Source organism: Epinephelus fuscoguttatus, linkage group LG11, assembly GCF_011397635.1.
Source record: "Epinephelus fuscoguttatus linkage group LG11, E.fuscoguttatus.final_Chr_v1".
NCBI classification, from domain to species: Eukaryota; Metazoa; Chordata; class Actinopteri; order Perciformes; family Serranidae; genus Epinephelus; species Epinephelus fuscoguttatus.
In genome coordinates, this window is record NC_064762.1 from 15,494,964 (window position 1) to 15,522,124 (window position 27,161).

The 27,161-nt window shown below is 40.3% G+C and overlaps 2 protein-coding genes across 2 annotated transcripts; one reads left to right on the forward strand and one right to left on the reverse strand.

Annotated features, from left to right (window-relative positions):
- The first annotated feature begins 2,358 nt into the window (after window positions 1–2,358).
- Window positions 2,359–13,853, forward strand: gata4 (GATA binding protein 4). Its single transcript, XM_049590320.1, has 6 exons — window positions 2,359–3,094; window positions 11,113–11,279; window positions 11,436–11,561; window positions 11,894–11,975; window positions 12,124–12,260; window positions 13,055–13,853. The coding sequence occupies exons 1-6, from the start codon at window positions 2,575–2,577 to the stop codon at window positions 13,178–13,180; spliced, it is 1,158 nt and encodes a 385-aa protein (XP_049446277.1). The 5' UTR covers window positions 2,359–2,574; the 3' UTR covers window positions 13,181–13,853.
- A 2,501-nt stretch (window positions 13,854–16,354) lies between these two features.
- On the reverse strand, window positions 16,355–20,573 carry LOC125897196 (uncharacterized). The gene is made up of 3 exons (XM_049590319.1): window positions 20,409–20,573; window positions 20,073–20,207; window positions 16,355–17,805 (listed from the first exon to the last, which is right to left on the reverse strand). The coding sequence occupies exons 1-3, from the start codon at window positions 20,420–20,422 to the stop codon at window positions 16,671–16,673; spliced, it is 1,284 nt and encodes a 427-aa protein (XP_049446276.1). The 5' UTR covers window positions 20,423–20,573; the 3' UTR covers window positions 16,355–16,670.
- Window positions 20,574–27,161: the final 6,588 nt, after the last annotated feature.

The following is a 27,161-nucleotide window of genomic DNA, read 5'->3' on the forward strand; positions in this document are numbered from 1 at the left end:
CACCTCTCTGAGTTGAACACACTGTTGTGATGATTACATTTTCTTTTCAAGCAACTTTTAGTATTTTTATTGATTTGCTTTGATTTGATTGAAAGTTTTTAATTTGTTTTGACAAGGCATATTTTATTTGATTTTCAATAGGCCCCTTTCACAGTAGACATTTTAAACCTTTAATAACATAAAACCACAAGATCACATTAATGATAGCTGCACTCCAGGTGTGCCAGATCCAGGGATGTGCATTGTGGTACACTGGGACATTTATGGAGTTGATGTGATCAGTAACGTGATATTCATGCTGTTAAATTAAACTATTCTTACTGAGGAAAGTCTCTTTAGTGGCAGAGAACAGCCTGTCAAACTACAACTGTGTTTAATTGTTTATTTGAAATATAAACAGACAATAAAGTCTTTAATGCAGTCTGGATAAATTCTGCGAAGACATTTTTTCTCTCCATCACAGCTGAATAATGTTCCTGGTACAGTTGTATGTCTGATAGTCACCCTCTGATACCTCTCTAATCAGATTATACTGTTCCTTTTACTAGAAGGCTCTGCAGTATTCCAAAACTGCAACCACCACGACCCTATCTCTTACACACACACACACACACACACACACACACACACACACACACACACACTGGACCGTATTGGCAGCCTGTGCAGAGCCACATAACTCAATGAACGTCTGTCTTGTGGGAAGTGGCTGCACAATGAAATGGCCTCGTGTGTTTACGTTGACTGGTGTTGATGACAGGTATAAATCTGTCCCCAGGAGGACAACAACCGCCGGAGACTTCCGACTGAAGGCGCGTCAAGCAGCCAGCACTATTACTCATTTCTGTCATGAAAGAAAAAACACATCAGGCCTTAATGTGGCTGTTATTAGACATGTGAAGTGCCAGTTCAGCACATGTATGGAAGCCGAAAAGTCATGAAGCAAATCAGTGACTTGACAGAGAAATTGAGTTGATGAGACTGCGAGCAGTTAATTGATATGTCGTCAATAACTCCCATCTCGAGGTTTATCAATTTTTAAACGACTTAAACGCTTACTAGAATATTCAACTTAATGCTGAGCTTTTATCACCAGGTTTATTTTAATTCAGCTATACAACACCACAGGACAAATATTAATATCTGCACACTAGCAGAAAAAAAATATGCATATGATTATTATTTAAACTGTATTATAACTTCAGATCGGAAAACGAGATCACTGCAGCACCACACACACACACAATAATATTGTGGTGGTTTTTCGAAATTAAAAATCAGTCCGTTATCATTGAGTTAAAAAGGAAGTTAAATGAACAAATTAAACAAAATCTTGCATCTGATAGCTTACGTCATTTGAGACAAACGAAAAAGTATTTTGATAAGAGTTAAAGAGAGTTAATACTGAGTGAATGGACACTTCCGGTTTGTAAGAACTGAAGGAATTTAATATTTACAAATAGAATTTGTTTTAAAGCTCGTTATGCATTCATTTGATTCATACATGAAAATAAACAGTTTGTTTCTTGTGTTAAAAATATTCCACAAACAGTAAAAAACACACTTTAACAAAAAAAACAACCCCAAAACAAAAACCTGCCTTTATAGAATTTATCAGGAGGAACATAATGAGCTAAAAACAATGATAAATAGAATAAAATAAAATGAAATGAAATAATACAAAAATAAAAAATAAAATGCAATAAAGATGAATAAAATAAATTAAAAATAAACGTAAAAATTAAATTTAAAACTAAATAAAGTAAGAATAAAATAAGGCTAACTAACTTTTAAAAAGTATTATTAGCATATTCAGTTGCATTAATCACTCCAAACATCTAGAATAAATATTTTATAATAATAATTTGATTGGTCCATTTGTTTTTTCTTTTATAAAACTGTTACGTTTCTTTTTTTCTTTTTCTTTTTTTTTTTTTTTTTTTTTTACATGGGTGTAGGTTTCAGGGGGACTCGGGGGACACCTTCCCCATAATATCTAAAACATTTGCATTTATCTCCCTCTAAGAAAATCGTGGAAGTAGCAGATTATTTTGACAAAATCAAAGGCATTCCAACATAAATTTGCGCATAAAAAAATAACCAAACTGCAGGAAATTAAGTGTTAAATGCTCAAAATGTTCTTGTGGAGGACCCCCAAAACCCCAAATATGCCCCCCTCCTAGCGCTGAATCTATGCCCGTGTATTAAAATATCTTTCACATTTTGGGGGGCATACAGAGACAGTGCGTGTGTGTGTGTGTGTGTGTGTGTGTGTGAGAGAGAGAGAGAGAGAGAGAGAGAGAGAGAGGGAGATGATAACAGCTGGATCTTGATCACAGGCTATAGCCTCTCACTCCTCCTCCTCTCATGTCTCCTCTCTCAGTTTATTCCTACTTTCTGCATGTTGCGGTCGCTTTGCTTCACTTCTTCACAGCTCACCTGATTTTAATAAGGAAGGAACACATTTTCGGATCGTGTTAAATATTTGTGCATTAATACTTCAGTGCGTAAAGTGCATCCACACTATCATTTATCTCCTCTATCAACACGGATGTCCAGCTCCAAGGAGAGGATATGTATCAGGGCATAATGACAACCAACCACGGACCCCCCTCCTATGAGGCCGGATTTCTCCACAACGCCTCGGCGGGCACCTCTCCGGTTTACGTGCCCACCACCCGGGTCGTCACCCCCATGATCCCGGCACTGCCTTACCTCCAGACCCCCGGCGCGTCGCAGCAGAGCAGCCCCGTGTCGAGCCACTCTGCCTGGGCGCAGCCGTGCGCCGACTCAGTGCCCTCGTACAACCACTCCCCGGTGTCTCCGCGCTTCGCCTTCTCCACCAGCCCGCCTCTGTCCTCCGGGGTGGCCACGGCCCGGGACACGGCGGCTTCTTACAGCAGCCCGCTAAACATCTCTGCCAACGGGAGGGAGCACTACGGCGCCCGGAGCCTCAGCGGGTCTTATCACAGCCCCTACCCGGCCTACATGAGCCCGAACGTGGGTGGGACGTGGCCGGCATCTCCCTTTGACAACCCGGTTCTCCATGGTCTCCAAACCAGCGCTCCTCATGGCACAACACGGCACCCAAACGGTGAGGAAAATTACACACAGATATCTACTTTTCATTTTAGATTTAAATATGAGAGAGTCATGCTTTTTCATCCCAGTAAAAGGTGGTTTTAATTTCTGAAATTCTGTTCTCCAGACAGAAATATAAAGAATGTCAAACTATAATCTTTAATTGTCATCACAAGGAGAAAAAGTGTTGATAAAAACAAAGAAGCAAGTCTCTTTATTTATTTACATTTGTCATCGATTAAAAAAGAGTAACCCTACTGTTAATGGACACAAAAACACACATTAAACAAGGTAAAAGCTTGATCGAAAAATCTATTTTATTTTTCTCTTGCAGAAAGAAAAAAATAAAGAAAAAGAAATGGACTGTTTTTTTCCTGCATGTAGAAATAATCACACATTAAATAAATAAAACACATCAAGAATATTAAGGCTGTCAGAATACACTTCACACTGGTTGCACTGATTTGAAATCTGATTTATAAATTACAAATATATCAGTATTTTAATAACACATAGCAACGAGATTATTGCGTATTTCAAACCACCACTAGCCCACACAGATTTTAGCGTAAGAAGAATCAGTTAGACGTCCTTGAATTCTGAGATAAGATTTTAAATTAGCCCTGTGTTATATTTTAAGATCTGACAATAAGCTGCATTTCATCGAATTTCTGCCGAACGAAAAATCCTAATACTTCCAATTTAAATGAAGCGTGGCGCGTGCATGTTTTATTATTTCTTTATTAATCAAGGCCTACATTTGATTAAAACAACAAAGCAACCAAAGACATTAAAGCATTTTACAGGCTGCCACGTGAGATCAATCATTACCGTGATGTGGTCATAAACTGACCACAGAGTCTCTGCAGCAGGACTAAAGGCTGTCTGTCACCTTTGGAAAATCTGTTTGTTTCTTTACACGATTTATAATTCAACAGTGTATACCCGAGATAATTGATATAACATGGAAAGAACATTTCTGAATTAATAGCCTAATTATATTTGGCAACCTTTGGTCCTAACAAGTTTGATGAAGTCTGAGTTCTGAGTCTTGTGTGCCGCTGTGTTGCTGCACTGTATTTGTAATTATCACACATTTTAGTGACATTATTATGCGTCTCATGGTGACATTTTACACGTAAAAACAACATAAAGTCATTGGATGAAATTCATGGCTCATTTGGTCTTCATATGAAAATGAACAGTGGATCTATTTGAAGCTTTTTAAACCACATTTTATGATAAGTTCCGTTGTGAATAGAAATAAACCAGCTGCTCAGATTAAGTATTAATGGCAGTAAATCAACGTGCGGTTCATTTAATTAGGGCTGCAACCAGTGTAGTTACTGGACCTTAGTGCACGCTATCGTGCACGTATGGTCTCCTCACATGATCAGAGACTTGACACTGGATAACATCATCATATATATTACCCAGTAATCACCAATATTTAGCAAAATTACCGAAGAAAAATAATCAATAATTAATTTGATTCAACGATTTTAATAGTTGATTTATAGTTATGGAACAGGTATATAATTTTGTTAGAAATGCTACTGATTATTTTACAAAAAAAACCCTCATTCAACATAAATGACACTGGTTTTAATCTAATGAGAGTTCTTTGAACACATTTACAAGGTGGCAGTCACTCATAAGGGCCCATTCTCCATTGTTGGAGGGCCCACTCTTTCTCTGTAGGCCCCCCGCTTTATGGGCCCCAAGCAACCATACTGCCTATATTTACTCCTTTGGCTGCAGCTAAGGTTTCTTTTCATTATGCTGATTATTTTCATGATTAATCATCATTTAGTTTATAAAATTTATTTTTTTTAAAAAGTGAAAAATGCTCATTATAATTTCCCAGAGCCCAAAGTGACAACTTCAAATTGCTTCTATTGTCCAACCAAGTCTTCATTTACTCTCAAAAATGACAAAGAAAATCAGCAAATGCTCACATTTAAGAAGCCTGAACCAGCAAATGTTTGACATTGTTGCTTGAAAAATGACTTAAGCAATTAATCGACTATCGTTACTTTTCTTTTGACTGACCTGGCTGGTTAATTGTTTTTAACAGCCAAGTTAACTACCAACATATAATTAACACATAGCAAACATTTGTGAATGTTTTTATGAATCAAATGTAGGACTATTATTGGAGTGATAGAAATTAATGTTTAACTGAAGTTGAATTTATAGCACAGTTTATGTGGCCTGTGGATCAGGTCAGATCTGATTTGATTAAGACTCAACTGAAGAGTCCTGCCTTCTACTTATGGCGGATACAGTGAATCCTTTTAAATAATAATCGTAATAAAAATAACTGAAGAAAGCTTTATGTCCCTGTGCTGGATGGATGTGATTTTGGCCCATAGCTGCAGTGAACTGTGGACCATAATACGCAACCCATTGATTTTGCAGGCTGTCAGTTGTCGATGACAGCGACTTGCACCTCGTGTACTAATCAGACCTGTCTTTATTTGACCTGTGATTCTTCCATTATTTGCATTTTCTGTAGGGTGATGACGAGCATCTAAACCTGAACCTTTTCATTCATCAAGTCATGAATATAATCTGATCTAATTATCCTGTCATTTACACTGTAATCTCATGATCGTAATTAAATATATCACTTGGTATTATTATTGGTTTTTATCACATTTACTGTAGATTATCAGATGATTAGTTTCTCTGAGTCTTTAAATCATTGGTGAGGTGATTATTTAAAGGCCATCTTTGTTTTCAGCTGTTTGATGATGAAAGAAAAAGACGATCTGTCCAACAGTGTGACAGATAACGGCATTGATCCACACTGACCTCTTCATCTGATCACAATCACACTCACAGTCTGTTTACTCAGTGCTGCTCTTTATAGGTGTTTCAGTCCCATGGCTTCAGCTCGTTGTTTTACACTCACATCAAATTAAATCAGATCTCACAGTTTGATGAGGTGGCGTTCAGCCGTGCAGTGAGAGTCTCTATTGTTCTGCTGTGAACAGGAGAGAAGGGAAACTCCCTCAGCTGTGAAGTGACTTTTCATCTCAGTGAATCAAAGTGGAAATAAATCACAATGAGCTCTTTTAATGATCAGGACTGAAACTTTAAAAAAGCATCTGTGAAAATATTTTGGATCATTTGAAAGAAAAAGCTTTTATTTATGACTTATTTTCCAGAGAAATATCCAATACTTTGACATTAGGAATCGATTATAAACATGTTGGTCAAAGCTGTTTCAGATGTTTATGACATTCTGCCCTGATCAGTATTTCTTAAACCTGATCTTACTTAAATTGGAAAATTATTTGAAGTAGAAAACTATACCATTCCAGTACTTTTATTATATATTTTTTAAAAAAATGTATATTCATAATTTTTCATTTTATTAGACATTATATCTGTATCTAATGGACCTCGGCACTGATGTGCCTCCCTGTGTGTCTCCCTCACATATAAGATAAGGAGCATGTGTCTCTGCCTGAAATATAAAATAGAAATTTAACAGTTTAATATTCTCTGTCTTTACCATGTGTCGTGTTGGCAACTAACACTCATAAATATTTGATTAAGATTTGGTTTGAAAAATAAAATAATGTAGTAAAGTAAACTTTTAGAAGTAATTTAAAGTCAAATTAAATTAAAAAATCATCACAGTATTATTCAAAAAAATTACCTCAAATATCAAAAGTAAAAATACTCTACACAGGCCCCTGTGAGTGTCGTTCTACTTTATTTATTGACAGTAGAACCGTAGGTGTAGATTTCTCGAGGGGCACAGAGGACTCGCCCCCCCTCAGTATTAAAAGCATGAGCATTTGTCCTCATCTGATAAAAACATTAAAGTAGCAGAGTACCTTTATTCTGACAAATTTAAAGACATCTAAATCATAAATTGTTGCAGAAAATCCAAAGATTGGTGCATATAAATCATCAGAATGCAGAATATCAGTGTTTGTAATTTCCTGGCGGAGGACACGAACACCCCACATTTCATGTTTCCTCCCCAGTGTTGAAACTAAGCCTACGCTCTTGATTAGAATACTGTAATTATACTATATAGTCCAAGAGTCTAAGCTAGTTTCAGGGACATCAATATAGACAGTACTATTGCACTGGGGCCCCTGGGGTGGACGGGCCCGTAGAGAGAACAGGCCCTTGCAAATGATTCAGATTGCCATCTTGGAAATATACCTGTGTTCAAAGATAAATGATTTTTGAAAAAGAATATTATTAATTTAAAAATGGTGCCATTGCTATATCTGTCTTCAAAAAGGCAAACCCATCTGCGTCATGATATTCTTCTTTGTTTTATAAACAGTCAGTAGCTTTCTAAAACTGAATTATATGCTTTATCTAAATAAGCCAAAAAAAGCTATAAATATAGCATATAAACTATCTAATTAAATGAGTCCTTTCTTATTTTCTGCTATATGTTAGTCAGATATGCAATGATGATTCCTGATAATAGGATAGGATAGACTTTATTTGTCCCAGTGGATTATTATTAAGTCTTGGACTTAATAATAATGTATGTTGATGTTGTCCAGTGTCACGTCTTATTTGTGTCAAGACAATACACGTACGACAATGTGCACTAGGGCCCGTCGTAACTTCCTTATGCCACTGGCCAGTTTAATGCTCAACAATGCATCATATTCTATAGATAAGATATGATAAGATAAGGTAAAATGTATTGTTCCAAATGAGAAATTTGTTTGAGGCACATAGCGTGGCGTAGCTCTATAGCAGATACAACCATCATATACAAACAAGACACACAGTAGACAACCATGTCTTACAGCAACATGCATATTTGAATAACATAATTGTACAGTCAGGACTCCGGGACGAAATAAATGCATCAACTTTATCATAAGAGGTAATAGACTTATCTTATTTATTTTTGTAGCTGTCAAATAAATTTAGTTTTTTCACAATTGAGAAAGGCCCTGCTCTTATTATTATTATTATCATTATTATTATCATTAATAATAATAGTAGTAGTATATACTGTATATGTAATTTCATGTCATTTATTTGGTCTGCTCATGCACATTTAACAGTCAAAACAACTCTAATACACATTTCATGACTGAAAAGAGCAGAGAAGAAAAAAAATATTTTCCTAGATTATAGTTACTTAACAACTAATACAGAGCAAACGTATTAATTCTCCTTCAACTAAGGAGACCGATTCTATCTGACAACTTCATATAGTGTGATTAATGTTAACATTTTGTGAACTGAAAAATATTTATACAACCCTTTAAATTATTCTGTAGAGAAATCTACAGTGTGACACCAACCACTGATGTAAAATGAAATTTTCTTTTTGTGAATGTTCTGGTTCAGATTAAATCCTCAACTTTCAGTTGTCCAGTAACTAAAGTATGGCAAAATGAGTGGACACTACAGATTTCTCATTGCCTTGTCACCTAACACATACTCTGCTTCATTTAAAAGAAAAATATTCTTAGACACCTTTGTCTTATATTGATTTTGTTTCACTATCTCACATAGCGACTGGTGGCTAAACAGAAACAGATCATTTCAGGTCTGTATATATAGTGTCATTAGTGACCACAGCCATCAGATTGAGTAAACATCACAGAGTAAAAGTATAATGCAGAGGTGTCAAACATACGTCCCGAGGGCCAGAAGCGGCCTGCCAAAGGGTCAAATCCGGCCCACTAGATGACTTTGCACACTTGACATTGAAGCAGTTGTGAAGACTAAGACGTGCAGCTCTCAGGAGCAAGTTAAATGAGTATCTTACTTACATTTTAAAATGTTTTTCAGATTGTGCTTAGATAAAGCACATAAACTCCCTCATCAACCTTCATCACTGTGACAAATGAAAAACAAAAATTGAAACCCTGTGCAGCCAGTTCGTCGTCACATAACGTCACAGTTGTTTTCACCTTTGTCCTCTGAATGCGTTTGGGTCTCCAGATAAAGACACACACTGACATTTACTCAGCGGAAAAAATAAACCTCCATTTAGATAGACACGGACGCTGCAGCGTTTCTTTTGTGTATTGTCTCGTGTTGCTGCATTGTGTTGGCTACAACTGCTGCCTGACTCAAGGTTAGCTCACCCTGCTGTCTCTGTTTCTCTCTCAGCCTTGGAGCAGGCCTGACTATGTATCAGTCAGGCTCTGCAGCGAGGAGGAGCAGCAGATGGAGGCCAGATTTATACTATCTAAAGGAAAGTAATTATGCATAGTGGAGCGTAGCGTTAAAAAAACACTATGATCTGATTTAAATGTGGCAGCTACCGTTAATATGTTGGTGTTTTGCACATTTCCTCGAGCATAACCTCACATAGCTGATGAATACTGTAACCTGCTGTCACTATCACACCACTGATTGATGCCTCCTCCTCCTCCTGGATGGCTGTTATTCACTGTTGAGTGTGGAGATTATGAGACGTCATGCTAACTAAGAGAGAGAAGGAGACAGAGACGTGACAGACACAGAAAGTCTCTATTTGAATATGATGGAGCTCTATTCCGTCTCTATTTCCAGCCGGCTCTTTATCTCAGGGGGAGCTGTGAGATAAGGAGGGATTCCTGGCTGCTGTTGTTGTGAGGGGCCTGAAAGACTGAAGCCTGCACCTCCTGCTGGTGGAGACAGGCCACTGCATTTCATAGTCAGGGTTTGACAGTGCAGGAAAGTTTATTAATGAGGGTGGAAAGAATTTTAGCTCAAAGTTCATTTCTCTAAGAATGACAGAAGTGAGCTGGGCCTGTGATATGAGCTGGATATGTGCTAAATAACATGTGGAAATTATGTGAAGTCGATTAAATTTTCTTTGCAATGGCTGACAATAACAGCACCCACTCAGAACTGCCATCATCAGCTTTAACAACCTATCACCAAATATGAACTTTTCAGAAAAAACTGTGCCTTCAGGTGCTTTTTTGTTTATCCAGTGGCGTTTTGAGTGTTAAAGAGCTCATTCTAGCTCATATGTTATTGTGTGATCTTTGAACTGATGTTAAAGGAATATTTCATCCCCAAAATCATCATGTGTTTATCAGTTACTCACCCCATGTTACGTTGAATTTGTGTAGAAAACAATGTTTTTCTCGTATGCCTACATGGTGAATGAAGATTCCAAGAACAGCAAAAATACTTTGGAGAATGAATTAGAGTTATAGGATGCCACGTTAAATAACAGCAAAACTCAGTGTCTGTTTACAAACTCTCACACATCTCATGCATTATAATCCAAAGCCTGGTCCACACGTACACGGGTATTTTTGAAAACAGGGTTTTTCCCGTTCCACACACAAAATTATAAAAAGACAATCTAAATCCAAATGAAAACGCCAAAACACAACTGAAGCGATGTGAAGGACATGCCAAACCAACAGGCTAAGATATAAGTAAAACCCTTAAGCCATGTAAAGAAGAAGAAGAAGGTGAAGAAGATGATGGTGGCCAATCAGGAGCCTGCTATTGTAAGGCCACCTGGAGTAATGACCTCCTTATCACATTCTGATGCCTCTGCTCTGTACATTAATATTGAAACATGTGCAAAGTCACGTCGGCCAACACATTCTCACTCCGACCTTGTCACATATCGACGTTTGGTCATGGACTTTCCAAGTCCAGATACGACATGAAAGGTACCCTGGGTGCGTTGGTTGTTGACGTTCTGGGACACCGTGTTCTGCCTGTTACATGCATTCTCTTTTTTCAAAATACACTTCTGTTTTCACAGGAAATTTAACGTTTACATACAGTCTCTTTCAAAATAAACACACTATGTCAGTACAACAATGCGATCTGATGTTTTTTTCCCCCCTGACAACTAATGCATGTGGTTGGATTTAAGAAAAAAGAACAGGGTTTGACTTTATAATCTTACAGGACTTAAAAAAAGCTCTACCGGGTGAAAGTTTGTGTTTGTTGTGTCAGTTCTGTAACCTCACCACTAGATGCCACTAGATCCCACACACTGGACCTTTAAGGAAAAAAGACAGTTGATGTTTTGACTCATCATATTTCTTTCTTGTCCTCCATCAGACCTGTTTGATGATTTCATTGAGGGGCGAGAGTGTGTGAACTGTGGGGCGATGTCGACGCCCCTCTGGAGGCGGGATGGTACGGGCCACTACCTGTGTAATGCCTGTGGACTGTACCACAAGATGAACGGCATCAACAGACCTCTAATTAAACCTCAGAGACGGCTGGTGGGTGACAGTAGACACTTCTGTACTCTGTACATGTACCATACAGAGAAGTCATACAGTGAGCGTTGTTTGCTGCACAGTGCTGATATCTTGCCTTTTTTGTAAATAAAAATGAAAATATTCTCTTTTTCTCCTGCCATATTTTATATGCTGCAGTCTGCCTCGAGGAGGGTGGGCCTGTCCTGCTCCAACTGTCACACCACCCTCACCACCCTGTGGCGACGAAACGCAGAGGGAGAGCCGGTCTGCAATGCTTGTGGCCTCTACATGAAACTCCACGGGGTGAGAGAGAAAGAAGGGAAAGGGGGAGGAGTCCATTTATGATGCTGCTGAAATCTGGTGTATAATCAGTTACAGTTTGTGTAGTACCTGTACTAAACCTGAGTATTTCCATTTCATGCGACCTACTTCTACTGTGCTACAATTCAGAATTTAATATTGAAATGTATCATTAGCAATTTGTGGGAAAATGGGCAAGTCTCAAGGAAAGATTTTTTTTTTTGCCATATGCTTTTTCCTTTGCACCTCTGACCCTTGACCTCACCTTAAATTTATCTTACTTCAATCTGCTGTTGTTGACTAAGGGTCATTCTTTTGTCCCGTTGTCTTGACAGGTACCACGACCCCTGGCTATGAAAAAGGAGGGCATCCAGACCCGCAAACGCAAACCCAAGAACCTCAACAAGTCCCAAACTGGTGAGATTGAAGACCACACGTGCTAGAGTTTGTAAATAGATAGAGATGCAATGTTAGATCAGCAGGAGCAGAGCTAAGATTTACGAACTCATTTACATGTGCATCTTGCCCTTGAATGTGTAATCACTTCAGTTCTGGTCTTCCACAGGGACCCCAGGCAGTGAGGGGACTCCAGTCACGCCAAGCAGCACTCCCCGGGCCTCCACCACCACAGAGGAGCCTCGCCAGATAAAGACGGAGCCGGACACTCACAGCTTGTACACACACCAAAGCGCACATGCACAGGTTGGACACCTTAATAGTTGAATTACAGGGAACACTAACATTTAAAATGGTTTTGAGTCTTTGGTTGTGACGAGGAAAGAGAGTTATTACATTCAACTCAGTCTAATTAGCCCAGAAAATGGTATCACCAAAAGCAACAGTTAAACTAATGTTTGGACATGATCATTATAATCCAAATTCCACAGTATGGAGTCTCATTTTGGACTTATTACGTTGATATTTAGCATGGTCGCCAGAAGAAAATGTTGGCATTGTACATTTCTGCAAACCACAAATACATTACATGGCTTGATATACCAACATGGAAGGGATGGTGGATGGCGTGTCACCTATAACATGCTACGGACCTCTAAAGACTACTGTTTGAGACCAACAACCAGCAAAACCAGCTGTTTTTTAGCAACCTGTCCCTGCTCTTCCAGTGGGGATAGGGCCGTGAAAGACGATTGTTGTTTTACTGAGATGCTGCTGTTGTGCTTCCAAAACTGGATATTTTAAGCCAAAAAAACCCCCCATATTTTCTTGACCATAAGCAAGTGGTTTTAAGGCCTAAACCTAATCATATTTTAACCACAACATATCTGCTACATAATATCGTGCAAATGTCATGTATCTGGGGTTTGTGTAACATTTCCAACACTCTTCTGGCGATTGGGTTGCAAATAATGGGACAAGGTAAAGAAAAGGTCCTTTTTAATGATCTCAGTGTAAATGGGATAAACAGCTGCACAGGACAGACTACATAAGAAATTCCTGTACTGGCCTTCTCATCATCTCCTCCTCTGTCCCTTTAGATTTCAGCCCTGCCAGCCTACATGGCAGCTCAAGGTGGGGCCATTCCTCTAAAGATGACCCCTGGCAGCCACGGCGGATCTTCCGGCTCCAAAGCTGAACCCTGGAACAACCTAATCCTGGCCTAGAAGACCTACGACCCAGCATCTCAAACCAACCTATTTGTGGTGATTAAACTCTCCTGAGAGACAGGAAGCAGACTGCTGCTCTGGATGCAGATGTTCCTGCAGCCTGAGCACCGTACAGTGCCTTCAGTGCAACACTCTGGGACACATGTGAGGCAAATGGAGATCCTAAACAGAACTGAGCAGATACTGTGCATCATTCATTCACAGCAATGAAGGACTCAATGGAGTTTGTAAAAGAGCAACACTGTGATCAGACACACGACTGTTCACCTTTTCCAGCGTGCCAGTGCAGGGGCATTAAGTGACAAATACTTTAACTTAAACCAGTAACAAATAACAGTCAGACTTTATCTCCCTGATTTATTTTTATTTTGTTATATTTGTCTTCATTTTCACATTGTTACGAACAACATGCCTTAAAATGATGGACACACAAAACACGTAAAAAATCCCAACAGCACACCTTAATGTCAAAAGTAGCACCATGGAGGAGTCGTAGCCAGTGTTCTTTAAGGGTCAGTTCACATTGATAAGAAAAACAGCAACTATATTTTCACACTCATAATGGTATTTACTTGCAGATGTGACATCAAAGTGCAACAGAGGTAAATGAGAAGTATATTTTAAAAACTCCAAAGCTCTGTCTCTTTACAGAACAAACAATGTGCCGGTGACTTGATAATCCACAGACCTCAACATGGTCAGTTTTCTGTTTCTGATATGTTTGCTCAACCTGTTCTCACACCCTGAGGTCATCAAATATGGCAGCTTGGTCAGTGGCCCTCGACAGATGCTAAAGGACACACGGTGCACCCCTTTACATCTATATGAGATGAAATGACTCCAGTGTAATCCAAACTGCGGCAATATAAGACACTTGGAGCAACTCATGCAGCATAAAAGCGAGAACATGTTTGTATGGATTAGGTCGGGGTGGATGGGTGGGAAACACAAGACTTTCACCCAGGAGGCCGTTGTTTGTGTCCCGTGTGAAACCAAAAGTCATTTCAATCCTTTCCCAAACCTAACCAAGAAGTTGCGTTGCCTGAACCTATGTTTCAAATGAACACAGAAGTTTGCTTTGAAAAGACATTATATGTATTTAACAAGCTGAAAGTGATAGGTCCAAAACTGATGCTAAAGGGGTACCAACCTGTTCTGAGTTCTTTGAATACCATTCTCAGAACCCATCGGCTGTATTCGGCGTCTGACTTCCGGCAGACGGTGATACAGCCTCTGGGGCAGACCCCAGATTTTTTGGCATTTTGGTTTGATTTGGGCGGAGGAGGCGAATTTCCGTTTCCGACTTCCGTTTATAAATAAGTAAATATGCTGAAACATTGCGATGGATTCAGAGTTTGCAGTGACGCCAATTAGTTCACCGCACGGACCGTTTAACCTGGCAACAACTGCAGCCAGCTCAAACGTGATTGGTCAATATCGCGCAGACTACAAACAGCCTACAACCGGAAACCAGGGCTCTTCCGCTCTTCTTCCGGAGGCAAGATCTCCGGGGTTTGCCTACAGACTCTACATTCACTGAATGTAGAGTCTGTATATAGAGACTATTTGAATACAGACCCTTTGTCATACCCCTCAGCGTGTGATACTAACGCCAAAGGCACCCTTCTGGCATCATCTACTCCACTTCAAACTGTATTTAAAGTTGGGCCCAGCCACCCAGAAGAAACTAATTTCAGCCGCTTGTATCCGCAATCTTACTCTTTTTGTCAAGACACAAAGCTCATGCCCATAGGTGAGGGTCAGAACGTAGATGGACTGGTAAATTGAGAGATTTTCCTTCCGGCTTAACTCGGTCTTCATCTCGAAATGATATTTCTTCAAAGCCTAACCAAGTAGTTTTTGTTGCCTAAACCTATACGCAACTCAGACAATTATGGTAACTAAGAGTTACAAAATGTCTCACCCAGCAAACAGCTGTGCGTCACATACAGATGGTAAAGGGTGCGTCTCATGTATACGCCAAAGGGTGTCTTTGACGTCAATATCACACGCCAAAGGTGTTGAGAAGCATTGGTATTTGACGATCTGGGATAAGAACTCGTTGGGTGTACCTAGAACATCATAGTTTAAAGCAGTGGCTCCTGAATGGTCCAGCCATGTGGTCCAGATTTGTCCTTAGTCATTAGTTAAAGGTTAACAAAGTTTAATATATTCAGCGTCATACTTGCATTTGACCATGTCGTCAAGCTGATTTGCTGTCCCTGTAAAGTAGTTGTCCATTATTAATTCACTCTACAGCAGGAAATTCAATGTACTTCAAAAATAAAGTGCGTTTTTTACAAACTTGACACATTTGCAAGTCACTTGCAGTCCATTTAGAATGGACCGGTGACCCACCAGTCAGGAACCACTGGTGTAAAGTGTAGGGTCACTGACCAAACTGCTGTATTTGAGAAGTCGGGAGTGACAAGATGGTTGATGATTCAAACTGTTCAGAGATAATGAGGTCTGTAGATTATCCAGAGAATCCAATAAAGCACTTTGCTGTTGAGGTTTCCACAAACATCCCATCATCTTAGCTGAAATAGGGTGACTCAGTCTCAGCAGCAACATCTCAGAACTTTAGAAAATAAAACCATCTGCAAGGCAAAATACAAGTAGGGATGAACAGAAAAGAATATCTGAACTGACCCCTTAAACATTCTCCACTACTGACACTCACTTATCACTTATATGTGATACCAATAACTGTAATGCACAGGTGTAATTTCACAGTTTATCTAATTTGACAAAGACCAGATAATCAGACATCCATCACTCCTAGACAGCAGAGATTCGATGACCTTCAGTAAACATGATCTCCTTTGATTTAAAGTGTAAAAAGTACATGTATATAGTGACACCTCTATGAAAAAAAAACATGATAATCTACCTTTGCACCAAGTAAGCTGCACGATGGATGTGGATGGAAGTGATGGCACATAGCTCCCTCTGCTGGCACATGTGCAGATGTGCAGCCATAAGAAAACTTAAAGGGCCTTTCCAGAAGACATCCGGCTAGTATTTATTATGAATTGCACAACCCCAAACCACACAATCATCAGTCATCTATTATCTGAAGGTTGTTCATGACTGTGTATTGTACCAAGACTGTACAGTTTGTTTGCAATACTTAATGCTTTAATTTGCTTGTGACAAGCATGGGGAGGGGGCAACTTGTGTAAATGTGGGATAATTACCGAGAAATATACGAGCATATATGTAAAAACTCCACTCCAGTATAATTGTAATACACCATTTGTGATATATTGTAAGTAAAGACACAGTGAGAGGTGGACGTGTGCACTAACACTACCTGATGCCCTTCCTCTGTGTGCAACTGTAGCTCTGCTGAGGAAACTAATAAAGACAAAGCATTCTGACGTAATGCAAACAGTATGTAGGATATTGAGCTTGAGTGTCATTCATTCCTCTTCAAAGGCATACCACACATGTGTGAGATGTTTGCTCTTATGTAACCTCCTCGTCATCTCGGAGCTTCCTCTGGAAACTGCATCCTTCCAATGTCTAAGTACTCCTTTGTGAACGTGACAATGTCTTTGATAAAAAGCTGGACGGTGCAATGATTGAAGTCTTCAGTCAGCTTCTCCCTGATGAACTCGGCATGTTTGTCCTGTATCATCTCCCTCCAGCACTGTTGAAATGTGAGTCTAATCTGGTCCTGGATGGCGTCTGAAACTTGGGAACTAAAGGTGTGATCAAATGTGCGTCCTTTATCGAAGTTTTCCTCAAAGCTTCCACTTCTTTCTGAAAGCAGAGCTTGTGCAGCTTTGATCATGGCGCTTGCCTCCTGTGCTAAGATTTTTCTCTCCTCCTCAGGTTTGCTTTCATAAATACTGTGCATACTTTTAAAGTAACTCTTCCAGTCTTGACCCTGCACGGTGTTTATCAAACTTGCAGATCTCAGGCGGCGTTTAACAGCTAGAAACAGAGTTTCACATAAAGGATTAAGATTAGACTTTTGAGCAGCTTTAACATAGCTCTCATAGTCCTCAGCCAGATCTATACACTCCACTTGGCTGTGGTTTATATCCCTGAACAGATTCTCTTTACTTCCTTTGAAGCCCCAGCATTTCACATAACCAATATAAGTCTTAACTCCATACATGCTCCACCACTCCTGAGCACTGTGAACCAGGTTAAGCATGCAGGGATCTGAGTTTCTAGCCAAACACGGGCTGTTCATGGTGAAAACATACACCTTCCAGTCCTCTGACACATCCTCTGACTCCAGCAGCTCCTGGGTTTGTTTAATAATGATGTCCTCGCTGTGCTCTCCGTTGTTGTAATTAGGATAATAAGGTCCATACATGACGACCTCTTCCTGTTTCTCAATAACAGCCCACGAATGCTGCTTATCTTCTGCGCCACATTCCTTAGTGATGTCACTGTGAAACTCCAGAAATTTCTTGTTGATTGAGTCATCGAGTAAAATGTCATCGGTTACTTGTCTGGACTTGAGATGCTCCAGTACTTTATTCACAGAGGATTGTGTGTCAGCCCAGGATGAGATCTGATTGAAGAAGCGTTCAGTGTGAGTCAGGTGTTTTGTCCCGCCATTCACACAGGTGTCAGATGTGCAGGGGGGACCGCACCTCGTCCTGTGACACAAAGATATTTCATTGTCATGCATAAAGTTTGGGTGTGTAACACAAAAACAGAGTGGTTACTGGGAGACAGGAATGTTTTGACACTATGCAAAAGTCAAAGTCACCATATGATAAGAATTTTGTTTAACCTCCTGAGACCCAAAGTTTGTTTGGTATGCATTTTTAATTTCTCCTATCTATTTGGGATCAGTAGGACCTGGTTAGTATAAAAAACTAAGCACTGTCAATGATAATAAAGTCCCAATGTCCTCAAACGAGTGCTTCCTAATTAACAGTGTCTTAGCTTGAAAAATTGCTAAAATTGGTCAAATTTGTTGCCATATTAAACTACAAACATTATTAATCATAAACAAACAAATTTCAACCATAAAATGTGATCATGTTTTGGGCCTTGTCCACTTATGTGTCGGGATCGGCTGCAGACTGACTTGGCAGAGATGGCTGAAATCCTGTTTTCACATGGATGAGTGTATTGCGGTCTTACTACCACTAGATACCACAAAAAAAGTATCCACAAACAAGGACAACAGGTCTAAGTTAAGCAGAATGAAGTATAAGGTCAAGCATACCTTGAATATGATGTCCTCATATGAGGACACAGGGTCTCATAAGGTTAAAATAACTTTTTTATTTACTTTTTAACAAATAGTTTTTCATTTTGGGAAATACATCGTTTATTTTCTCACATGGAGTCAGACGTACAGTAAAAACCGCTCTCATGTCCATCCATTAAACATGGATCTACAGCCAGTAGCTCTTTAGCTTAGCTTAGCATAAAGACTGGAAACAGGGGCCGCAACTAGCCTACCAGCATCACCACAAGTGTTGAAATTTGCACATTATATCTTGATTGTTAGATTGACACAAATACTGAAGTGAAAGGAAATGGAAGTGACTACAAAAACTAGTCAAGCCAAGACAGCCAAGAAATAGCGAGCTTTACACCGTGTCCTCGCTGGATGTGATGGAGAGAGCATCAGTGACTAAGTTAGTTTAATTGCATTGTTTTCTAGTGGAACGTCATAACTTCCTACGAGTGACTAAGTGGGATACAGAGCGATGCAGTGTTTAGTTCTGAGCAGAACTCTTGTTGGACATATCTATTTTATTCCTGTCACATGCGTTGAAGTGTAGCAGTGCACGAAGTAGATGTTATCTATACGATACCTGCTCATTTCACAACAAAAACCATTGGCATCTGGATGAATGGAGCTCACCTGGCAACTGAACCTTTCTGGTAATTATTGTTGTGTAGGATACTCAGTAGCGCTTGCTAACAAGCCCCAGATACCCCTCCAAGATAAAAAACAACTTCTTCTTTACAACTGAATTAGTTTGCTTACAATCTTAGCATCACCTTAGTATCATTAATCTTAATCTGACTATTTGCTGATACTTTTGTTTCCAAGGTAGTGAGCAGCTTAGGCACACCAGGTTAATCTACATGTATGGGTGGGCAGGTAGAGGACAGGCACACACTGGGAGGGGTTCATGTCTTTCAGGACGAGAGAAGCTGCAGATGCCATTGTTCTTTGTTTGCCTGCTTGCTGAAATGTCAAGTCAGTGTTATTTACATAGCGTCAAAGCGCAACAAAATTTATCTCAGGACACTTTTTATATAGTGCAGTTCTAAGTGCAGTAATCTACAGGTTCCCAGTAGCTCAGTGGTTACAGCAGGTGTCCCATGTACAAAGGCACTGTCCTTGCCGCAGTGGTTGTGAGTTGAATTCCTCCTTTCACTCTTAAATCTGGCAAAAAAAGTAATAATTTGAACAAATTCGCAAGAGCAAGCATCTATTATTTTCCTCTGTTGTGCTACGAGGAAACACTCCCGTGGTATGCTAATGGCAAAATAAACTGTACGACACTTCATGCTCCCCTGCCTGGACAATGAACTTATTTTTCCTTGTAGATTTGTTCCTCAGGTGCCTCAGAGCCCATCTGATTTTGAGTGTGTGTCTTTCTTTGAGGACACATCACCACTACAATGTATGATTGAGTATATTTTACACATAGGAGAATCAGTTGAGAGGCACGGATATATGGGTAAACACAATATGATATATGATATACTGTTACCCTGCCACTTATGCGGCATGACTAATACCAAGAGGAAGTGAAAATGTGACACCTGAAATACCCTTTGTCCTCAAACAACCTTTGTGAATAAATAAACCTGTGTCTTTCCTGTTGCAACACATCGTTTCACGCCCTATGTTAACTGTACTGTAACTCTTCTTCAGTCGGGCAGCACTTACCTCAGTCTGGCACGTTCTCTGTCTCTGTCAGTCTGATATCTGTCCAGCAGAGTTTTCAGAGTGGCCAAACATTTCTTTTTGCACAGTGGAGGCTCCTTTTCATATCCATTGAACAGAGGTCGTTTACGGCTCAACCTGAATGAAAACAGTCTGATTAACACGTAGGATCAGAGAACAGAGTATACTGTTTGGCTTCATGGCATATCTGTGGAAAAGTTGACGTTTTTGCTGAAAGAAAAAGTTCAATGAAAACTCACACAGATATCAAGATAAGTGTCTGATGTCCCTTCACCTCTCTTTAAGGTCATAGATAGTGTCTGTAATGAATGTACTTACATGGGAAGATCCATCCAGACTCCTGCGCCCCTGTACTTCAGGAATCATTCAGGTAAAATATGCCTCCTTTTTCCTCAACCCTGTATGTAAAACAGCTCAGTTGCCTCCTGATTACACCGGAAACAGCTCTGACAAACAAAGTCACAAGCGACACCTGCTTGAGAGTTTGTGTCTTTCAACACCAAGCTCCTCCTCTTGTGAATTCTCACTGCCATATAGTCAATACTTTCACTACACACTGGTGATATATTGCCTCTTTCAGCCAAGTTGACGTGTTTGTGTCATCAACCGTCTCACGGTACCCTCATCTATGTCGTTTTTTCCAGTTAGGCGAGTTCACAGAAGTTTATCAAGGAGATCCATCTAAGTTTACTTTTCTTGCGAAGGGCAGGGCAAGGCAGTTGCCTCACAAAGTAAAAAGAGTAAAAGCCAAAAGATATAAATGAGATGCTCCCGGCACATTTTTAATGGTCAGGTGATTTATGGTGGCTGCGAAGTGACACATGACGCAAAAAGTTGGCTGCAGATCAGAGCCGTGTGCCCTTGAGCAAAAACTATTAAATGATAATTGCACAATTAGTCCTCGATTCACATGGCTCTAACAATCTGTCTATGATCCAAACAATGTGTTTGTTCCTGTATATTATGGCAAAGTGAAAGATAATCTATCATGAAGCAATTCTGTACCTTATTGATTGGTGTGTGTGTGTGTGTGTGTGTGTGTAGGAACTTCATATAGAAAAGTGTGTTATCACTTTCATAAACAAACTTTATCCTTTGTGTTCAGGAGGGTTTTATTTGTTATCATTTTTTTGCCTGGGGGCTAAAAAAGCAAAACAAGGGCACTCAGCAACAGTTGCGGCAGATTAAAACATCTATTGATTTAGAAATCATCAAAAAACAACTGTAGAGATCTGTCGCCTTTGGCTAAATGTTCTCATCATTACTATGTATTTGCATATTTGTGCAATTCTTCGGCAACAACAGACCAGCTGTAATGACACCAATCTCCTTTGTTCTTTCCTGTGGTTTACGATGGAAGTAAACACATACAGACAGTACAAAGGCATGTGTGCTTATGAGGAAACTGTTGCTGCAAACAGAGTCATGCAGACTAACACGTTAGACAGGATCTGGGTGTTACTCTATCTCTGGTTTTTGACAGAGTAGCTCATCAGTGCATTTAGGTCACTGTTGGTTTAAGATCTGAAATGTTAGAATGCAGAGTATGTTATTAACTTTCATTTAGAGGTCTCATAATACTCAATCAAGGTTTTTGTATTCCATAGGTCTTGTACTGATCATCACCTACTATGCACCAGTATCTGGCTGAACAATGCCAAAAAGCTGTTTTGTAGCTAAGCTAAGCTAAGCTAAATTAAACTAAGCTAAGATAAGAAAAAAAAAACACAACCTTATTTATTTGAGGGAAATTGGAGTGAAGCAGTTAAAGTGCAGATACAAAGTAGTAGAAAGCAATGTATGCACTGTAGTTATTCTTAATGGTATTTTAGAGTTCGTCATATCCTGGCAAAAATGTTGATGAGTCATCGGTCCTGACCCAAGGTGGCGGGAAGGCGTTGCTACGGAAGCACGACACCCACACACCAGTTCCCCACCAGGCCATCACATTAACATGGTTAGCTCTGTCAGCACTGTTGCCATTGTTAGCGCTGTTAGCATTGTTAGCCGCCGCCATTTGGGGCTCATTTTTTCTTGTGACATCTGATAACAGCCTGTTTTCACTCCCAACTTACCAAATACCGCTGCATTGTCAGTGATTTGGGCGTCAGAAACTGATGCACAAAGGCACCTTTCACAGTGGTCTGATACACACAGGGGCAGCGGCTATTTCTGATGCTACTAGCAACAACTGAATTCATGAAATACCTCTGATTTGTCATTGGATGTTGGCGTGAAACACTGACGGACTGAGACACTCTTTGTGTTGGTATGATATGCAGCTATTAACGACTACCAAAGTATAAAGAGTGATTAAGTCCATTTAGGGTGGTTGGGAAGGTGGATGGGTCATGCAAACACCAGGCGTCGTATTCACAAAGCTTCCGAGTACAAAGAGTTGCTCCTAGTGACGAAATTTTTATTAATTTTGTTGTTTTTTTTTAGAATTGTGACATTTTCTTAGAATTTCCCCTTAAAGTTAAGCCTAGGTCCTTGTAAAGATAAATTATTTACAAAGCATCTTAGACCCTGAAAGAGATTCTAAGGTTTAAAGCTGTTTGGAGCAGGAAGGAGGACTTTTAAGAGGCTTAAGAGTTTCTTAAGAAGAGAGGAAAACAGTGGAAACACAAAGAGGTCAGAGAAATATCTTCCAAATACTGGATGACTGTGAGTAAATGAAATGTTACAGATTGGATGGTGCAGGGATAGTATTTGTGGTTGATCTCATTAGGGATATGCACACATTTCCCACCTAACGCTATAACGCCAGAAATATAATGATCACAACACTAAGACATTTGGAAAAATCAACAGTGCAGCAGTGATGACTTGAGTCTGTCTCAACCCTCCATCAGCAGAGCGATCACACTATCAACGACAACTCTTTCACAGTCGGCAGTTCATCTCATCTCCACTGGGTGTCCTCACCTTGCAGGCTCAGAAAAGAACGGCATCAACCACACTTCCTCATTAAGGTAAAAGTTGTTGTCCCTTTCTTGAGAGCTTCTCTGAGAACTTTCCTAAAAATCACTCCTAAGCTAGAACTCCCTGCAAAAATGTTTTAAAAATGATTTGATTAAACATGACCAGAGAGTTTTGTTGCATAAACTCAAGGAACTAAACATTAAAATCAAGTGTTTTACCTACATAGAAAGTTTATTTTTGCAAAAGACTGTATGCATTTCCTGTGAAAACATAAATGTATTTTAAAAAGACACAATGCACATAACAGGCATACATTGAAAAGGAATTGTTTTTCACATGAAATATGGAACTTTTAGTGTCAAACACTTAATACTGAGGGGGGTGCTTCCCCTGTGTCTCCCTAAAATCTACACCCATCCCATTAAAACCCAATGCTTCCAAAAAATATTGCTTTTCTCATTTCACAGTACGTTTGTCACAGTTTGTAAGAGAGCACAGTTGTGTAGGCCTATAATAAACACCCTCTTACTCCTCTGTCTTTCTATGTGCACCACTTTGCTTCAAGCTGTGTTACTGTACATTTCCACATGTCAGTATTTTAACTTTAGAGTGTTTTGTTTATCTGCAAATATATGCATATGTGTTGGAGACTGTAAGTAAGAAAGTTACAAGAGAGAGGTGTTAAGTCTTAGTATGCTTTCCATGCTTGGACGGTGGATCTTGGATGTCCTTTCCATGCCTGTTGATAAGGTATTTGGCAATGTGACAGTTAACTAACAATTTTTTAGTGAAACTATATTCAAAAATGTTAAAATACATGAGCATTGAGTAGTTTTTTAATATGCTAGATAGGTAACAAAAGTTAGGACATCAACTCTAAATCAACATAATAAAGGTGATAGGGATCTCAGATAGTGGATTCAATAGTGTTTCCTCATAAAAAGTAAAACTCAAATTATCTCCACTTAGAGGAAGTGTTACTTTCTTAATTTCAATATAATTTAGAGAGGAAATAACATGATTATATTCAACAAAATGTGCTGCTACTGGATAATTGATGTCTTTGCATCTAGTCCCTCTGTGTTCAGTAATAAGAGCTTTCAATGCTTCCACTTGACTTTCTAACATATGACTTACCACATGGGCAAGTGATCGAATAAATGTACGAATTATTGTAACATGAAAAAAATATTTTTAAAGGAATCTCTTTACCCATGCAGAGATTTTTAAAACTATTATAACAGGAAGTGTAGTTACACCGACTGCTGCCATCATGGCGGGGGATGTCGTCAGGTGCTAAGGTATCTGGTACTGATTGCAGAGAAGGCAAATATGAGTGTTATAGATGCTCTCTCTGATTTTTTTTAATCTTTTATATACCATGGTTGTTCTTTGAATACACACAGTTGGGAATCATATTCAAGCATATGCCCATTATATTATCTGTTCTGTACCATTACCATTTGCAAAGTACATAAGACAAGACAAGACAAGACAAGATAAGATAAGATAAGATAAGATAAGATAAGATACACCTTTATTGATCCCATAATTGAGAAATTCCAGTGTTACAGCAGTCAAGGAGAAAGAGTCAGATTAAAGATTTCAAATTTAAACTTAAAAAACTTAAATAACTAGGCATGCAAATAAGTACAAAAATACAAGAGACGGCAATAAATAACAATAACAATACTACTACTACTACTACTACTACTACTACTACTAATAATAATAATGAAAATAATAGGAAGTGGATAATAATTAGCAGCAGTGAATGAAAATGAGCAGTGGATAAAGGGAGCACATCTAGTGCAAGTGATTGTATGTGCAAAACAGCAGACAGCTGTGGTGTCCATAAAGTGTCCATAGTGTCCATAAAGTGTCCATAGTGTCAATAAAGTGTCAATAAAGTGTCCATGGTGCAGTCTACTGTGAGCAGTGCTGGTTATGCAGCCTGACAGCAGCAGGCAGGAAGGACCTGCGATAGCATTCCTTCACACACTTTAGGTGAATCAGTCTATCGCTGAAGGAGCTCTCCAGAGCTTTTATCTCCTCCTGCAGAGGATGGGAGTCATTAGTCCTCAGAGATGACAGCTTGGCTGTCATCCTTCTTTCTCCCACCACCTGCACAGAGTCCAGAGAGCATCCCAGGACAGAGCTGGCCTTCTTGATCAGCTTGTCCAGTCTCTTCCTACCTGCAGCCGAGACGCTGCTGCCCCAGCAGACTACTCCGTAAAAGATGGCTGATGCCACCAAAGTGTCAGAGAAGGTCTTCAGGAGTGCCCCCTGCACTCCAAAAGACCTGAGCCGCCTCAGGTAGAGTCTGCTTTGGCCTTTCCTGTACAGTGCTATTATGTGATTAGTCCAGTCCAGTTTATTGTTAAGATGAACACCCAGGTACTTATTGTCACACCTCGCCTTGTTAGTTAAGTTACTTTTTGTTTCTCACATTTGTCTTTGTTGTTTTATTTTGAAACTCACCTGTTGTCTCATTTCAGGTCCTTCACTTCCTGCCCTCGTGTTTTCCCACCTGTGTGATTACCTGCCCCGCCCCTAATGTGTTGCGCCTGTGTCTCATTGTCTCCCCTCCCTGTAGAGTATTTAGTCTGCTTGTTTTCTCCCCTCTGTGCCAGTTCGTCTTGTTTCTTTGTGACAGCGTTCCAGCGTTTTTTCCTTGTGAGTCTTCAGTGTTTTTTGACCAATAGCTACCCTTTTTTGACCCTGCTTTTTGCCTGCCGTCTCTGTACCTTTGCCTCCGTTGTTTGACCTCCTGTGTACCGACTTTGGCAAGATTAAAGGACAAGTTTGTGTTTTCCACTGTGCACGAGTCTGCTTTTGAGTCCTTGCGTATGTCAGTCTTTACACTTATAAGATGTCACCATCTCAATGTCCTTTCCCTGGATGTTCACCAGTGTTGGGGGGAGGAGTCTGCACCTGCGGAAATCCACTATCAGCTCTTTGGTTTTCCCCGCGTTGATCTAAAGGTGGTTCCTCAGGCACCAGTTCACAAAGTCCTGGTTCAGTTCTCTGTACTCCCTGTTATCCCCATCTGTGATGAGGCTGATGATGGCAGAGTCGTCAGAGAACTTCTGCAGATGACAGGTGGGGGTGTGGTATGAAAAGTCTGCAGTGTAGAGGGTGAAGAGGAACGGTGCCAGCACTGTCCCCTGTGGGGCCCCCGTACTGCAGACAACCAAGTCCGATACCTGGGTCCTGACATACTGCGGCCGGTCCGTGAGGTAGTCCAGGATCCAGGATGTGAGGTGATTAGCCACCCCTATGTGCTCCAGTTTGTCCCTCAGAAGTGCAGGCTGTATGGTGTTGAAAGCGCTGGAGAAATCAAAGAACATGATTCTCACAGAGCTTCCAGGCTTCTCCAGGTGGGAAAGAGCTCTATGCAGAAGGAAGATGATGGCGTCGTCCACCCCAGTGCTAGGCTGGTAGGCAAACTGCAGCGGGTCCATTGAAGGGCCTACTGCAGGGCGGAGACGAAACAGGACCAGGCGCTCCAGAGTCTTCATGAGGTGCGATGTTAATGCCACTGGTCTGAAGGTGCTGAAGTGCTTGGGGTGCGGAGTCCTGGGCACAGGTACCACGCAGGATGTCTTCCACAGCTGTGGTACTCTCCCCACACTACAGTGGTACTATCCCACACAGTTGGTCTGCGTAGGACTTCAGGAGCCTGGAGCTGATGCCATTTGGACCTGCAGCCTTCCTCGTCTTTATCCTCCTCAGCTGATCTCTCACCTGACAGGTAGTGGTGGCTGGAGAGAGGCCAGTTCACCTCCTGGGCACTGCTGAGATGATCCTCCTTACTGCCCCTTCATCTGCGCCTTGATGGCCTTCATTCCAAGGATCTGGGGGTCTAACCGGCGACTGGCTCCCTGAGGCTGTAGTAGATGCAGTTAGTTGGGGTTGAGCTGGATATGAAGAAGAATCATTCTGTGGGCAGAGAGAGTTTACAGGCACGTGAGTCTGAGTGGTTTCAGGACCTACCACGTACAGATCCTCCCTCTTTGGGGGCTTTTAGCACCCTGTATACCACCAAACTCCAGACATCTTTAATTTAGTGGCGGCCTCTCACTCCCATGCCGTGGAGGTACACCAACTGCCCGTCCTGTAGGGGAGTATCCTTAACCTTTTGGT

Coding starts and splice junctions, on each gene's coding strand:
- gata4 (XM_049590320.1), top strand. CDS start 2,575: ATGTATCAGGGCATAATGACAACCAACCACGGACCCCCCTCCTATGAG. Junction 11,280..11,435: donor TTAAACCTCAGAGACGGCTG/GTGGGTGACAGT, acceptor TATATGCTGCAG/TCTGCCTCGAGGAGGGTGGG. Junction 11,976..12,123: donor CCTCAACAAGTCCCAAACTG/GTGAGATTGAAG, acceptor GGTCTTCCACAG/GGACCCCAGGCAGTGAGGGG.
- LOC125897196 (XM_049590319.1), bottom strand. Junction 17,806..20,072: donor AGAGAACGTGCCAGACTGAG/GTAAGTGCTGCC, acceptor TTTGTGTCACAG/GACGAGGTGCGGTCCCCCCT.